The sequence below is a fragment of the Jaculus jaculus genome, chromosome 9 (assembly GCF_020740685.1).
Source record: "Jaculus jaculus isolate mJacJac1 chromosome 9, mJacJac1.mat.Y.cur, whole genome shotgun sequence".
Classification (NCBI taxonomy): Eukaryota; Metazoa; Chordata; class Mammalia; order Rodentia; family Dipodidae; genus Jaculus; species Jaculus jaculus.
Genome location: NC_059110.1, coordinates 111,603,860 through 111,620,064, shown reverse-complemented (window position 1 = coordinate 111,620,064; position 16,205 = coordinate 111,603,860). Strand labels below are relative to the sequence as shown.

The 16,205-nt window shown below is 52.5% G+C and overlaps 1 protein-coding gene across 2 annotated transcripts in view; it reads right to left on the bottom strand.

Moving 5' to 3' along the window:
- Erbb2 (erb-b2 receptor tyrosine kinase 2) overlaps nucleotides 1-10,812 on the bottom strand; it is a 30,607-nt gene extending 19,795 nt beyond the window's left edge. The window contains exons 1-5 of one of the 2 annotated variants that reach the window (XM_045158024.1): nucleotides 10,585-10,812; nucleotides 3,164-3,315; nucleotides 2,297-2,513; nucleotides 517-651; nucleotides 25-93 (exon numbers count right to left, since the gene is read on the bottom strand). In XM_045158024.1, the coding sequence (XP_045013959.1) occupies nucleotides 25-93; nucleotides 517-651; nucleotides 2,297-2,513; nucleotides 3,164-3,315; nucleotides 10,585-10,657 (646 nt within the window). In that variant the 5' untranslated portion in view covers nucleotides 10,658-10,812. The remainder of the gene's footprint in view (nucleotides 1-24; nucleotides 94-516; nucleotides 652-2,296; nucleotides 2,514-3,163; nucleotides 3,316-10,584) is intronic. The other variant, XM_004655469.2, reaches the window with a different exon arrangement.
- Nucleotides 10,813-16,205: the final 5,393 nt, after the last annotated feature.

Genomic DNA, 16,205 nt, shown 5'->3' with positions numbered 1-16,205 from the left:
ACACTGGACCTCCCTCAGACTCACGGATCTGACAGTCCTGGGAACCCTCTCCCCAACAGTGATGGTCCTTACAGGCGGGGGCACAGGGTGAGCCTGAGGACAGAAGCAAAAACAAGCAGTGAGAGTTGCCGGGCGTGGTGGCGCATGCTTTTAATCTCAGCACTCGGGAGGCAGAGGTAGGAGGATTGCCGTAAGTTCGAGGCCACCCTGAGACTACACGGTGAATTCCAGGTCAGCCTGGGCTAGAGCAAGACCCTACCTTGAAAATAAATAAATAAATAAATAAATAAAGCAGTGAGAGGAGGGAAGCAGCATGGAATAACGGCAATGAGAGTGATGGGTGAGAGGTGCAGGGCAAGGGAGGCCAGAGCCAGGTACATGGCCAGAGAGACTCAAAGGTAAGAGCAACCCCAAGAAGGAAGAAGGGGAAGTGGGTGAGGTGGGTGACTGGACATGGGTCTGGGGTCAGGTGGGCTGTCAGAGAAGAGGTCACAGGCTGGCTAGGATGTGGCTTACAGATTCGTGAGCGGTTGGTGTCTATCTCCATGGGAGCCAGCTGGTTGTTCTTGTGGAAGATGTCCTTCCATAGAATCGTGTCCTGGAAGCAGAGCTGAGGATTCCGCTGGATCAAAACCCCTCCTTTTAGGATCTCTGCAGAGCAGGCAATAGTCAGTACTTCTTGCCCTCCCTCGGGGGCCTCTTGCCTTTTCCAGGAGACAATCTTCACCATGGTCCACCCCTCCCAAGGCCAGCCTGAACAACCAAGCCTAGGAGGGATGAGTCAGCCCAGGGAAATGGGCTACTCCTGAGGACGCGAGCTCCCTCCTGGCCTTTCCCTTTCCCTGTGCGCACTGCATGGGAGCTAAAGGGTGTGGTGGAGATCAGTGGTAGAACAAGCACTCTGCATGCACCAAGCCCCTGGGTTCAATCCTCAACACCATAAGCACAACAAAAAGTCCCTAAGAAGGCTCTTGCCTTTGAAGCCAAAGGACCCAGGTTCAATTCCCCAGATCCCACATAAGCCAGACACACATGGTGGCACATGCATCTGGTGTTCATTTGCAGTGGCTAGAGGCCCTGGTGTGCCCATTCTCTCTCTCTAATAAAACTAACTAAATAAAAACAACTACAGGATCAGGCTGGGCATGGTGGCGCATGCCTTTAACTCAGGAGGCAGAGGTAGTAGGAGGGTTGCCGTGAGTTCAAGGCCACCCTGAGACTACATAGTAAATTCCAGGTCAGCCTGGGCTAGAGTGAGACTCTACCTAAAAACAAAAACAAAAACAAAAACAAAAACCCTACTGGATTACTGGATGATTAATAACAGGACTTACAGGACTATAATATGACTGAAATGGGATTTATCATGCAAAAAAAGCACTGGGCACACCCAAGCTGGGCCATGGCTAGCTCAGGGCTGCCGCAAGCATTTCCACAGGTTGTTCACTGCATGCTTAGACTCAGAAAAGTAGGTGCGGGATGCGGGGTACTCAGCCCTGCATTTTAACATCTTTTTTTTTTAAGAGAGAGAGAGAGAGAGAGAGAGAGAATTGGCATACCAGAGCCTCAGCTACTCCAATCCAACTCCACATGCTCATGCCATCTAGTGGGCATGTGCGACCTTGCATTTGCCTCCCTTTGCACATCTGGCTTACATGGGATCTGGAGAGTCGAACATGGGTCCCTTGGCTTCGCAGGCAAGCACCTTAACCACTAAGCCATCTCTCCAGCCCTTAATGTCTTTTTCGAAAAAAACTATTTATTTGCAAGCAGAGAAAAACAGAGAAGAGAGACACAGAAGAGAGAGAATGGGTACACAAGGGCATCTAGCCACTGGAAACAACCTCTAGATGCATACACCACTTTGTGCATGTACCTTTACGTGGGTACTGGGGAACTGAACCCAGGTGGTTAGGCTTTGCAGGTAAGCTTCTTAAGTGCTGAGCCATCTCTGCAGCCCAGCCCTGCCCTGCATTTTAATGATTAAATTGTGCACCTGCTGCAAGCTGCAACCTCCTGAAAAGTGGAATCTTCTTCAACTTCCTTGTCATTGTTTTTGGTTGGTTTGTTTGCTTGTTTTTGTCCTTTTTCTCCTCAGTGCTGGTATCAAACCACCAGGGCTTTGCAAATGCTAGACAAGCAGCTACCACAGAGCTACATCCCCAGCCTTCTAATCGTCATGACCGGCGGGGCTCTGCCTACCTATGCAACTCCACTTCCAATGCACACAATACCTGCCCACAGCCATCTGTGCTACAGGCTGGCAGTCAGTATGATGCAATGGTGATGAAGGTACCTGTGAGGCTTCGAAGCTGCAGCTCCCGCAGCCCTCCGGGGAGGGCCGCCCCCAAGACAGGGATGGCACTGTCCAAAGGGTCTCCGTTGTCTAGCACGGCCACCGCGTAGTTGTCCTCAAAGAGCTGGGTCCCTCGTACGATGCGCAGCCTCTGCAGCGGGATCTGCCTCACTTGATTGTGAGCAATAAGCAGGTACCCCTGTACCTCCTGAATGTCCTGGGAGGGGAGGGAGGAGTGAGGCAGGCTTGGGACTGAGCACTCGAACCCCCTCATCCCCAAGGCCTATACTTATTGCTAGGGGGTTTCAAGCAAGGCCCCTAGGTCACTAAGTAGCCACTCCCTACCTGACCTAACCAGATTCTTGTCTGATCAAGAGAGATAAGAATAAGGGAGGGGTCACTCTGACAGCTGGGAGCAAGTGCCCCACCCTTTGTGCATCTGTTTCTTCATTCCCTGAAAGGGAAGGCTTGGACAAGATGGCATCTAGGTCCAATAGGCCATGCCAGCCCCCTGCACCCCACAGATATTTCTCCTGCAACCTTCACAATGGGTTGGCTGGGATCCCAATATACAGATAGGAAAGATGAGGCCCAGAGAAGCTAAGGGTCTGGACTACATTGACATAGCTGGTCAATGGCCAAGCTGGACTCGGAAGTCACATCTGTAGAGGAACATTAATGGGGACAGTTGGACCATACTGAGAAGACAGCATCCCACCCAGAGATGTCCAGAGGCAGTCCCACTGCAGAAAGAACTGACTAGCTTTACGGTAAATATCAGAAAAGAGTGAGAGAAGCCACATAAGGAAGGGGCACCCCGTTCAGCCCCACCACTTAGGGCTTGGCTGCCCTGCACACGGGCCTCACCTGCAGGAAGGAGAGGCTGGCATTGGCGGGCAAGTAGGTGAGTTCCAGGTTACCCTGCACCACGTGGCAGCCCTGGTAGAGGTGGTAGAGCATGCCCAGGTGGGTCTCGGGACTGGCTGGGAGTCGCAGCTTCATATCTGTGCCCGTGCACACTGCAGGGAGGGAGGAGGCGCGTCAGGACAGCGCACGTGACCTTCTCGGGTCTGGACACCCACTCCCCGGAGTCAGGCCATCTCATTGCAGAAGAAAGAAGGGGAGTCTGGGGAGGGGGGTCCCTATGGCTGGGGGCCACGCCGACTCTCCAGAGGGGCCCTAGCATACCAGCCCTTTGGGTCTCACTGCCCATACAGGGTGTCAGCTGGCAAAGAAAGCTTCTCTTTGTTCCGCAGGGACAACCCAAGGAGGAGAACAAAATTCCCCCAAGAGAGGCGATGAATCAGGCGCCTCTGGATACCCCCGTCCAGACAAACTCTCTCCCTCTGCCATTCCAATACACCCACGTGCCAACATCCAGCCAAGCAACATCCACCCCCCCCCCAAGGTGCCACCCAGAAAGTGGCCAGAGGAAGGTCAACTGGACTCACTGCTGGGACACGGGGGGGGGGGGGGGAGCCAGTAGCCTAGTCATCACTGCAGAGACCCCTGGCACACCCTCACAGAGAGAAGGAAAGCCTGGGATGCCAGCTAAAGACCTGGCTAAAGAACCCGGCCAGAGCAAAGCAAGCTTTGCAAGTTCCTACGCTGGCTCCCTCACCCTCACCACCTCGGGCAAGACACCAGAACCAGCTGGCAGAAGCTATGCCACGAAACTCCTGCCACAAGAGCACTACGTCAGTCCTGTGTACCTGCGTCAAGAGACGCACTGCTATCCCTCACCCACCTGCCCCTCGGTCCACTGTGCTGGGGACCAGGGGCTCCCACTTAGCCAGGATATACTGAAGAGGGAAGCTGCCCAGCGAGGGGGGCTCTGGGCAGCAGCTGGCACCAGGCCTGCCAGCAGGGGGGAGATTAAAAGTACCCAGTTGAACTTGTTTTTCTGCTCTGGTGAGAAGATGAATCACCTCGTGCGTCTTGCACCAGGAGGTTGGGGGGAGGTGGGTGGAGGGCACCCTGAGATACACAGGTGCCTGAGCTGCCAGGAATTCTGGTGGATCACTCTACCTCCCAGGGTTTGTGAGAAGGTTCAAGGCGCGGTGCAATGACGGGATTTAGAGGAAGGCCGTGAGGGTAGAAAGAGCTATCTCAGCCTAGGGGGCACCTACCTTTAATCCCAGCACTCACGAGGCTAAAGTAGGAGGATCACTGTGAGTTCGAGGCCAGCCTAGACTACAGAGTGAGTTCCAGGACAGCATGAGATAGAGTGAGATCCTGCTTCAAAAAAAAAACAAAAACAACAACAACAAAAGGGGGCTGGAGAGATGGCTTAGTGGTCAAGACACTTGCCTGCAAAGGCTGAGGACACAGGTCCGATTCCCCAGAACCCACGTAAAGCACATAAAGTGCCACATGTGTCTGGAGTTCATTTGCGGTGGCTAGAGGCCCTGGCGTGCCCATTTTCTCTATCTATCTGCTTCTTTCTTTCACTCAAATAAATAATAAAATATGTCTTATTTTTTTGTTCATTTTTATTTATTTATTTGAGACTGACAGAGAGAGAGAATGGGTACGCCAGGGCTTCCAGCTTGTGCATCTGGCTAACATGGGTCCTGGGGGATCGAGCCTCGAACCGGGGTCCTTAGGCTTCAGAGGCAAGCGCTTAACCGCTAAGCCACCTCTCCAGCCCTAAAATATTTTTTTAATTAAAAAGAAAGAGCTTTCTCCCTGCCTCCTGCAAGTAAGTTTCCGGATTCCTGTTCTGCCTATATCAAGCTGATGGCCTTCTAGTGACACCCCCAGGGGTCTCTGCCCTCCCACTAGGCAGGTAGGGAAGGGAGCAAAGGGGAGGAGGGGAAGGCCAGAAATAGAACTCAAAGGTCCATCTCCAGAGTGGAGGGGACAGACCACCGCCAGGCCTTTCCACCCCATGCTGTGTCCACTTGCACCCCCTCCTTTGGCTCAGCCCCTCCCCCCAACAGGCTCCCAAGACAAACAGGAGCTGGAGGTGGCAGGCCAGGCCCAAAATAACGCCCTGCTGCCAGGGCCTCCCCCAGCACCACAGCTTCAGCTGCTTATAGGCACAGCTGTCTCCAGGCCCAGACCCCAGGCCTGACCAAACGAGGGACAGGGACAGCAGGGTTGGGACAGGGGCCCACCCCCTGCGGAGGTCTACCCCCTGCTGCCTCCAAGGGGACACCAGCTGCGGCAGCCCAGTAACGGGAAAAACAACAACAGTCACCATGGTAACCAAGATGAGGGCATCCTGTATACATAGCCGAACCTCCCATCTTCCAGAACCTGGGGCTGCTGCCTCTATTTCACACTGAGGGAAACTGAGGCTGGCAGGGGTTAGACCCTCCCAAGGTCATAAAGCAGGCTCCGCCTAGCACGTGCAAGGCCTGGGGTTCCATTCCCAGCATCACAAGACAAAAAAGCAAATGAGTAATGGAGCAACAGAGAGAGGATCTGGACTCAGGTCTGCCTCCCACCCCGCCCCGGTTCCTTCCACTGAGCCTTACTGCGCACACAAACACACAAACACCACGCCACATCCCACACAAACGTAAAGACTCCCTGGCTCTCTGAGGCCACCAATAAACACACAGGTCCAGGCAGGGAGGGCAGGGTGCCTACGCTAGACAGGAGGTCAGAACGTGGGCAGCGGCCCTGCCCCACCAGCAAGTTTGTTTATCTGATTTGTGGCCCATTTGAGTAACACTTAAAAGTGTTTGCAGACAGGTGGTAAAATTGGTACCCTGAGACCTGTTCCCAGGGAGCCAAGCAGACACGAGGCCAAGAAGGCCTCTGGACACCTTCCGGCCTCCGGCACCCTTACGAGCCCCCTCCTTACCAGAATCTGCCGGCGAGTCCTCCCCACAGTCCCCACAGGCCACCGTGTCCCATCAGCAATTTCTTGGGGTGGGGAGGAGCAGAGGCTCGAATGCTATACAGGGGTGATGTCTGCCTCCAGGATGAAATGTCCCTCATCGTCCAACTCTCTGGAACAAAGGCACTGTGAAGCAGTACCAGCCCAGAGGCACCGGACAAGTGTCTGCTGAATCACCGAATCAATGAAGCTAAGTCAAAAGTCCTCAAACTGAAAAGGGGCAGCAGCCACCTCGCCGCTCAAAGCTGGCCACAGTCCTTCGGGTCCTTCCTGCTAAATGTTAGTGGTCAGGGTTCAGCCCCAGCCCTAGGGCTTCTCAAATGGGTTCTTGTCTCCCAAATGGCCTTTGGTCTCAGCTGTCTGTCTGTCTCTCTTACTTTATTTATTTATTCATTCACTCATTCGTTCATTCATTCATTGACTTGCAGTTCTGGAACACAGAGCCTCATGAATGTTAGGCAAGCATTCTACCACCTCTAGCCCCCAACTGCTCTTTTGATCAGGACATAAAAACCAACATTTTCTACAATGACATATATCCCCAAAGCTCACCTCACCCCAACCTAAGTCAGGGGCCAGAACCTACTCAAGTGACATCAGGACTCACCCACCACCCACATATGGTCTATCAATCTGATAACAGAGCAGAGGGTGGGCTCAGGGGCTTTTCAAGGTCAGAAGGGAAGTTCAGCCTCTTCGGTGTGACCTGGAGCATGTGCCTGGACCTCCAGCACAGAAGCGAACTCACTTTTATCTGTCTCCAGCCATGATTGTGATTTGGTTGACAACTCAGTGACTATTTACTGACCTTAAACTTGGCGGTAACAACTCTAACTCCCTGGAGAGATCTATGAGAGATTTAACGGAGAAGGCAGTCTGTAAACATAGGGAGGCTTTGTAAACAGACCGGAGGCAACCCAAACGTTACCTATAACAATTCTCCCACTCCGGAGCAAGAACATCTCTCTGACTGGGACTCTTTTCCCAGGGGTGGGGAGATGGGTATTTTAGCAACAACAGGGCTTTCACTCCAGAGGAGCTCACAATCGGTGGAGGGTAGGGTGGGTGTTGGGGGGGGGGTGTCTGGGGGGTAGGTCTCCTTCTAGATCATTCCATCCATCACCCAGTGGCAGAACAACTACCTTGGGCACTCCCCAGCAACACCTCCCCCACAGCTCAACCACACTGGTCCCTCAGCTGCCTCGACACCCAGAGTCCTGTTCACGCCAGTGGCCTCTACGCCCTCTTGCCCTCCATCCCTGGCCACACTGGGAAGGCAGGCGTGAGCTGGACAGGAAGGGAGAGTACTACGCAGCCAGAAAAAGACCTCAAGTTCTCCAGCCAGCATTAGCGGATGAGAAAGCCACGCTCATGGTAACAGACGAGTGCTGCTCCAAGGCTTTCTCAACCCATTCCTGGTGAACAAGACGACTCTGACCAACCCTTAGTACCCTTCATCAGAGTCCAGAAATGCCTGGGTGCCTTGATAAGTCCCTTGATTTCTCTCAGCTTCAGTTACCCCGTCCGTGTGCACCTACTTCATAGGATGGGCACAGAGGTGAAATAAAGATCTCTGTGGCAAAGAATCTGCTGGGCAGGAAGCACGCTACACACGCTTTAAAAAGCAAGAAATGGTGCTAGAGAGATGGTTTAGCAGTTAAGGCGCTTGCCTGCAAAGCCAAAGGACCCAGGTTTGATTCCCTAGTACCCACATGAAGCCAGATGAACAGGTTAGTGGCTAGAGGCCTTGGTGCACCTGTTCTCTCTACCTGCACCCCCCTCCTCTGTCAAATAAATAAATAAAAACTTTAAAAAAATAAAAAGAGCAAAAGGTGGCTGGAGTAGTGCATGCCTTTAATCCCAGCTGGCAGAGGTAGGTGGATTACCATGAGTTCATAGTGAATTCCTGAGACTACATAGTGAATTCAAGGTCAGCCTGGGCTAGAGAAGAAAATATAAAGCCCTTTCCATTTGAATTTGGAATACAATATGTTTTTTCTTTTTATATCTGATACTCTCTTATTTGACTAATTTTTAATATTCATTTTTTTATAAGTTTATTTATTAGAGACACACAGAGAGAATGGCCAAGCCAGAACCTCTAGCCACTGCAAACGAACTCCAGATGCATGCGCCACGTTGTGCATTTGGTTTACGTGGAACCTGGAGAATCAAACCTGGATCCTTAGGCATCACAGGGCAAGCACCTTAACCACCAAGCCATCTCTCCAGCCCCTTGATTATTTTTGGACTACTAAAAATGAGTATTTTCTCTAAATATGGTAAGAAAGACCAGAAGGAGGATTTGGGAAGAATCAAAATATGAGTGAACTCTGCAAGATTAAAGGGACGTGTTTGCAGCAATTCGGAAAACCTTGCTCTCTCAGAAAGGATCCCACCAACATCCTAACTATATAGGTCTTTGCCCAGATCTCTCCCCTGCCCCTGATTCCTGCCCTAGATCCCAGGTCTAGGGTACAACCTCGGGCTGGGTGGTCCAGTGCTTTTCAACTACTCCCTGCATGCCACCCTCTGTCTTGCTCTTCTGCACCCAGTAGTACACGTTGAGGGGTGAACACTCAAGGAGCCACTCCTCACCCCAGTCCAGACAGCCCACCCTTCAGACTCTAGCTCCCTAGCACAAGGTCCCTCCCACCAGCTCCAGTCCCAGGCTAAGGTGAGGAGGGAACTTGTCCCTTTCACCAGAAGGTCAGAGGTGAGGATGCTGGGCTAAGAAAGGGAGAGAGGTTTACTCAGCAAGAAGGCAAGGGCCACCTCCCACTGTTTACAGCAGTTCTGGCCCTACACCTAGAGGGAGTTCCTGGAGAGGGCAGAGTTCAGTGGGTGCCCCTAAGTTGGCAAAGAGATGGCTGTTCAGCAACACAGAGCCCAGACGCAAACACAAAACCATGAGACACACACAGCTTCGGACCTACGTGAGGACACCCCATAGACAGCAAAGCAATGCACTCAGAGGACCCGTGGGGGACACACGGACAATGACAGCCAGCCCTTGTCCAGACTCCCTAACGGAAGGAAACTTCCCACTGCTCCCAGAACCGGCTCACTGTGTCTCCCCCAGCACCCCGCGATTCCCTCCGTTGTCCGGGGTGGGCTCATACTGTGATTTCAAATCAGCTGCTTGGAGTCCAGTCTGGGACACATCACTTAACCGGATGCTTGACCTCCTCCAGCTCTGATTTTTACCTGGGAAATGCCAAGAAAAGCCTACTTGGGGGTTCGATGAGATAGTTCTGAGGACTGAAGAAGAAACACATATAAACCATCACCCACGGAGCCTGGCACAGTAGTTCCGCAGCCTTAACACTTGCAGAAAAGATGGACAGATGGGTCACGATACACACGGCCCGGGTCACCTTCTGAGACCGCAGAGCAGCCTTCCATCCCTCTGTCTACCCCTTGCTGGCCTTACTTCTTTTCTCTTCCCTCCTCTCCACTGCCTGGGAGCCCCTCCCACTTTGAAGTGGACACCAAGAAACACACGACCACCCTCCAAGGCCCAAGCTCTTCGAAAGTACCAAAGTCCCTAAGATGACCCTAAAGGAAATCATGTTCAAAACAAGACTATAGGGGGGATGGGCTGCGTAGTTGGGAGGTAGGGCGCATTGCCTATAGCTAGCGCGAGGCCCGGGGTTCCATTCCCAGCATAGGAAAGAAAAGAAGAAAAGAAAACTGTTCAAAACAAACGCCTGTCCCTCCCCCCAACCCGGCCACCCTGACCCCAGCACGTAGTCACTCTACAGCGGACCCTCCTCCCGGTGGTCCTCCCCGCTGGGCGAGACAGGTTACTTTCTCCACCCCTCCTCCTCCTCCTCCTCCTCCTCGGCTGGAAGCCGCAGTCACCGAAGCCCACGGTCGGCAGGGGGCGGGGCGGGAGGGGGAGGGGCAGAGCCGAGGGGACCCCTAAGGCATCCAGCCCAGTCCAGTCCGGAGGCGGAGGCTGCCAAGTGGAAAAGCTTTGAGAAAGCGCGAGGGGACTCCGGAGAGGCGGGGGACTGGGGAGGGGGACCGTCCACGCGCGCGCCGCAGCTCACACCGCGCAATACGCCCTCCGCCGGGGGAAAAAAAAAAAAAAAACAAAAAACTTTTCTGCTCAATTTCAAAGAACTTTCCCCGTTCGGTTCCCACAGCTTCTCTGCGCCGGGGAAAGCAAAGCAAAGCGCCCGGGTGCTACAATGAGGTCGTCGGGACTTGGGAGTGTGGGTCTTCGGTGGGAATGCACCCCTCCCGTTCCATCCACCTCCTCTGGTCCCCTCTTGGCCGAGGGCCCAGCGGCTCCGAGCAACCCACCCCCGCCCCCCGGGACCCGCCGACGCTGCGCGGAGAGCTCGTGGCTCGGTGGGCGCGGGGCGCAGCGGCAACTGCGTCCTCTCCCACTCCCCCCACCCCCTCCTCCACACGCGCACCCTAGACCCACCTTGAGTGCCCGCGGCTCCGGGGGACAGGAGGGCAAGGAGGAGCCCCCAACCGCACCAGGCCGCCAGCTCCATGGTGCTCACAGCGGCTCGGGTCCCATGGTTCGAGCTGCACCGGGCAGGGAGCGCGGATCGCGGCGAGGGCAGGAGCCCGGGCGCAGCGCCGGAAGGGGCGCCTGGGAAGGGGAGCGCGGGCGGCCCGCGGAGCTTCTCCTAGGCTGTCTTCGGTCCCGGCGGCGGGGAATCTCAGCTCCACAACTTCATGCCGCACTTCCTCAAGCAACCCTCCTCCTCCTCCTCCTCCTCCTCCTCCACCTCCTCCGCCGCCCGTGATTGGGAGCCGCGCGCTGCCGGCTCGCCCCCCCACCCCCACCCCTCCAACTGCATTCCAGCAAGTCTGGGAGTGGCAGCTCTCAGCTTCACTTTCTCTCTCTCTCTCTCTCTCTCTCTCTCTCTCTCTCTCTCTCTCTCTCTCTCTTTCTCTCTCTCTCGGAGCAGGCCTGGGTGCGTCCCTCATCGCCTGGATGCCTGGGTCACCCATTTCCTAAACTCGGAGGTGGGAGTGGTCCCACACCCCTCCCCTGGGAGTCTAGGCCCACTCTGAAGCTTCCATCCCGAACTCTTGTTTGATAAGGTCTCAGGTTTTCGCTTGAACATGACTGGGGAGTTAGCGTCCGATTCCATCACACACCTATTTAATATCAAATAATGGGTCTCCCACCAAATCCTTAGGTAAAATCGATAGCCAGGGAAGACGGTGTGTCTAACTAATAATGATCGATAGGACTCTCTGGGATGTCAGTTCGAATCCCATGGGTATCTCCAGGTTGAATGAAAAGCATGATCTTGGGCTGGAGAGCTGGGTTAGCAGTTATGATGCTTGCTACCTGCCAAGCCTAAGGACCCAGGTTTGATTCCCCAGTATCCAAGTACGCCAGGTGCACAAGTTGGCATATGTGTCTGGAGTTCATTTGCAGTGGCTAGAGGTCCTAGAGGGCCCATTCTCTCCCTTCCCCCACCCCTCGTAAATAAATAAATTTTTTTAAAAAAAAGAAGAGCATGATCCATAAGGAACCTACAGACCTTAGAGGAGATAGTCAAATCCAAATTGAAGGGACTCTGTCCATCTTTGGAAGAGAAGCCCCCCTGTTCCTTAATGGAGACATTCATCCCCCAGTTCATTTCAGACAAAGTGCCTCCCATATCTCCTACTCCATCATATCTGGAATCCCTGACCCTAATCCTAAGGTCTGGTGACAGAGGTGGAGGTGGAAAAGAAAGCATGTTCCTGTTGGAAATTCCAGGAACGTATTATAGGGGACATATTTATACTAACAAATTACTCCTTGTTTATCTGAAATTCAAATTCGACTTGCATCCTTACTTTTTGTTTGTTACATGTACCAACGCTAGTTGGAACGTTCCAGCCAAGAACACAATGTATGTTGGTTAAGAGGGAGTGAGAGACACCAGTTGGGAATGAGAAAAAAATGGAAGACTTTGTCTTTCTTTTGACTTGCTTCCATTGCTCAGCACTGTCCTGGGCAGACACTTCCACACTAGGAAGCTGGAGAATATGCGGCCCAGAGACTGGGGCTACTGGAGTTCAAATCTCAGTCATAACACATACGAGTTGTGTGACCGAGTGCCTCTGAGTTTCAGTTTGCACATCTGTAAGATAGCATCTAGCACACTGTGCCAGGGGTTAGAGGAGAAAACGCCCCAGAAGCGCTCAGCGGTGTAGAACCTGACACATAACACTTGCTCAATAAATAGTCCCAGGTTTAGTAATCTTCTGAGACAGAGCCAAGTTTTGTGGAAATGAGAGCTTGTAGAATTTGAGGTTCTCCAAGAGAGGATGCAAAGCTCTTAATTCAAAATTGAGCACATGCATGAAAATGAGGGGTTTAAAGCTTATCCTTAACAATGCAGATCGTTGCCTCCCTCCCTCCCTTTCTCTCCCTCTCTCTCCTTCTTTGTTTTTTTTTTTTTCTTTTTCTTTTTTTTTTCTTTGAGACAGGATTTCACACGGTAGCCCTGAATGACTAGGAACTCACTTCGCAGACCAGTCTGGCCTCAAGGCTGTACACTCCCCTTGAGTGCTGGGATCACAGGGGTACACAATTACACCCAGCCGGGTCTTGCTTTCATAAAAAGTAGAATAAGCCAGGTGTGGTGGCGCATGCCTCTCTCTCTCTCTCTCTCTCTCTCTCTCTCTTTCTCTCTGTGCCTCTTTTCCTCTCTCTCAAATAAATAAAAATAAATATTAAAAAAATAAAAACAGCCGGGTGTGGTGGCGCACGCCTTTAATCCCAGCACTCGGGAGGCAGAGGTAGGAGGATCGCCATGAGTTCGGGGCCACCCTGAGAATACATAGTGAATTCCAGGTCAGCCTGGACAACAGTGAGACCCTACCTTGAAAATAAATAAATAAATAAATAAATAAAAATAAAAACAAACAAAAAACAACAACAATAGGAAAAAAAAAAGCACAATGAAGCTAGATGTGAAGGGGCACACCTTTAATGCCAGCACTTGGGACTCGGGAGTTTAGGTAGGAGGATCACCAGAGTCAGAGGTTAGCCTGGACTACAGACTAAAGTGCCCCGTGTGCACACGCCTTTAATCCCAGCACTTGGGAGGAAGAGCTAGGAGGATTGCTGTGAGTTCAGGCCACCGTGAAACTATATAGTGAATTCTTGGTCAGCCTGGACTAGAGGGAGAACTTACCTTGGAAAAAAAAATTCTCTGTCTCAGACTGTCTAAATCAGCCTTGGATCAAGTGAGACTGTGCCTCAAAATCACAAAAACAAAAACAAAAAGTAGAATGAGGAGACTGGAGAGATGGCTTAGCAGTTAAGGTGTTTGCCTGCAAAGCCAAAGGATTCTGGTTTGATTCTCCAGGACCCATGTAAGCCAGATGCACAAGGGGGTGCACACATCTGGAGTTTGTTTGCAGTGGCTGGAGGTCCTGGCGTGCCCATTCTCTCTCTCTTTCTGCCTCTTTCTCTCTCAAATAAATAAATAAAAATATGTTTTTTTTTTAAGTAGAATGGAAAAGCTGGACATGAGACTCAGTGGTATTGCATTTACCTAGCATGTATGAGAGAGAGAAAGAAAAAAATGGAATAGAAAAGACTGAAACATATGACATGTAGTAAGTCGGAGATAGTTTTTTGTTTTGTTTTGTTTTTCTTTGTCTGTTTGAGTTAGAGTCTCACACTATATCCCAGGCTAGCCATGAACTCATGGCTATTCACCTGCCTCAGCCTCCCAAGAACTGGGATTATAGGTATGAAACAGCATATTCAGCTCAAGTGAGGTTTTATATGTATGTCCTGTCCTACATGATGATGTAAAATGGAGTTATTCCTTGTATCATTGTCAGGAACGTTCAAGAAATACTATCATGTGCTGGAACAGCCCCACAAGATAGCCATCGATATCCCTGCTTTGAGCTGAGAGTGGAGGGACATGCCCATATTCCCAGCATTTGGGAGGCTGAGGCAGAGAGATTGGGAATTTGAGGTAAGGCTGGAATATTTAACAAAACCCTGTCTCAAAAAACTTTAGTAATAGGGCTGGCGAGGTGGCTCAGAAGTTAAGTCGCTTGCCTGCAAAGCCTAGCAACCAGGGTTTGATTCCCCAGTAGCCATATAAAGCCAAATGCACAAGGTGGCAAATATATCTGTACTTCATTTGCAGTGGCTGAAAGCCCTGGCGTGCCCACTCTCTCTCTCTCTCCTTCTTTCAAATAAATAAAAATATATATATATTGATGCCTGGCATGGTGGTGCACAACTTTAATCCCAGCACTCAGGAGGCAGAGGTAGGAGTATCGCTGTGAGTTCGAGGCCACCCTGAGACTACATAGTGAATTCCAGGTCAGCCTGAACTATAGCGAGACCCTACCTCGTAAAAAAGTTAATAATAAAATAAATACACACATATATATGTATTATATATTTATATATGTATATCACCATTTGAGAGACATTGAGGTTCAAAGGAGTTAAGTAATTTGCCCAGGACCTTTTAGGCCAACATAAATACTTGAGCTCCCATAAAGTCCAGATCCTCAGGGGGAGGGGAGAGATGGCTTAGCTGTTAAGGCGCTTGGCTTGCCTGAGAAGCCTAAGGACCCAGGTTCCACTCCCAGGAACCCATGTGGTGGCGCATGCTCCTGGAGTTCATTTGCAGTGGCTGGAGACCCTGGTGAGCCCATTTCTCTCTATCATAAATAAACATAAAAAAATTTGTGGGCCAGGCATGCTGGCACGCGCCTTTAATCCCAGCACCCGGGAGGCAGAGGTAGGAGGTTGAGGATCGTCTTGAGTTCAAGGCCACCCTGAAACTACATAGTAAATTCCAGTTCAGCGTGGGCTACTGTAAGACTTTACCTCGAAAAACCAAAAAAAAAGGGAGGGACAGATCCTCACAGTGGTCCCCTCATCCAGTCTGGGACTCGCCTCTCAGACCTGGGCCTTCTCAGCTCTTCTGGGAGAGAACCTGGAGCAGTGGGTCACTTGTTAGTCATACGCTGATGGGCTTGGCATTTGGGAAAGTGGACATGCGTCCTTGGAGAGACCATCGGGATCAGATTAGAGGTGTCCCTTCTCCCTCAGCCGGTCTCCTCCCACGCTCCAGCCAGTCCCCTGGGGGAAAGCGGTCGAGGACGGCCTGAGCAGGGATTGAGGGGGGACAGGCCTCCCTTGGACCCGGACAGTGCAGCGCCCTGCAGCCGCAGTGGTCATCTCAGGAGACCCTGAGGTTGCGGGAGGCTGGTGTTAGCATTTCTCTTGTTGCAGAAGAGGACCCCTAAGGCTCCTAGGGTTCCTTTCCGAGGTCGCCGAGCTGAGCTGGGAACTGAGCCGTTGGAAGCTCCGGCTCTAAGTATGATCTCCAAAGGAGAGAAACCATGAGCCTGGGACCCCTGCAGGGGGGACGGGGGTGACTCCTCGGAGCAGCCACCGCGGGGGTCCTTCCATCCGTGCGCCCCGCTCCTTCCCTCTGTGCCGAGCGAGCTCACCCTCTGGGCATCTCCCACCGCAGGCAGCGGCTGCGCGGAGCTCCGCCCCGGTGGGCTGCGGGGAGGGCGGGGCCGGGGAGCTGAGCGACAGGAGGGGGGGCTGCGGGGAGGAGCTGGGGTCACAGCTCACGCCCTGGGGAGGAGGCTCTGGAGGGCCGAGCTTCCCAAAGAGAAAGAGTGCATTCATTCCGAGCTGGGAAGGAAGAGGAAAAAACCTTGTCTGGTTTGACAAGAGGAGAGGAAGGGGAGAGGGGGTGGGGGGGGTGTCTGGGTGGGCGCTGCAGATTCGATTCTCTGCTTAACTGTCCCCTCCTGCTCGGCCTGGAAGGAGAGCCAAGAAAAAGGATGTCTGTGTCTGAGGGACAAAGACTGGGTGGGTGGGGGAAGCCTGTAACAGAAAGGGGGATACTGGAGACTGAGAGTTTGCAAGAAGGGTCCAGTAAGGGACCTGTGGCGATGGAGATGGAGGACAGGGTGGAGTGACTGCAAGACAGAGGGCAAAATGCCTGAAGTGCCCTTGGGAAGCTCTCTGGGACTACTGACCGAGTCAGGAAGGGGCTCTGGCTTACAGAAGTGACCTGAAGGGTCACCAGG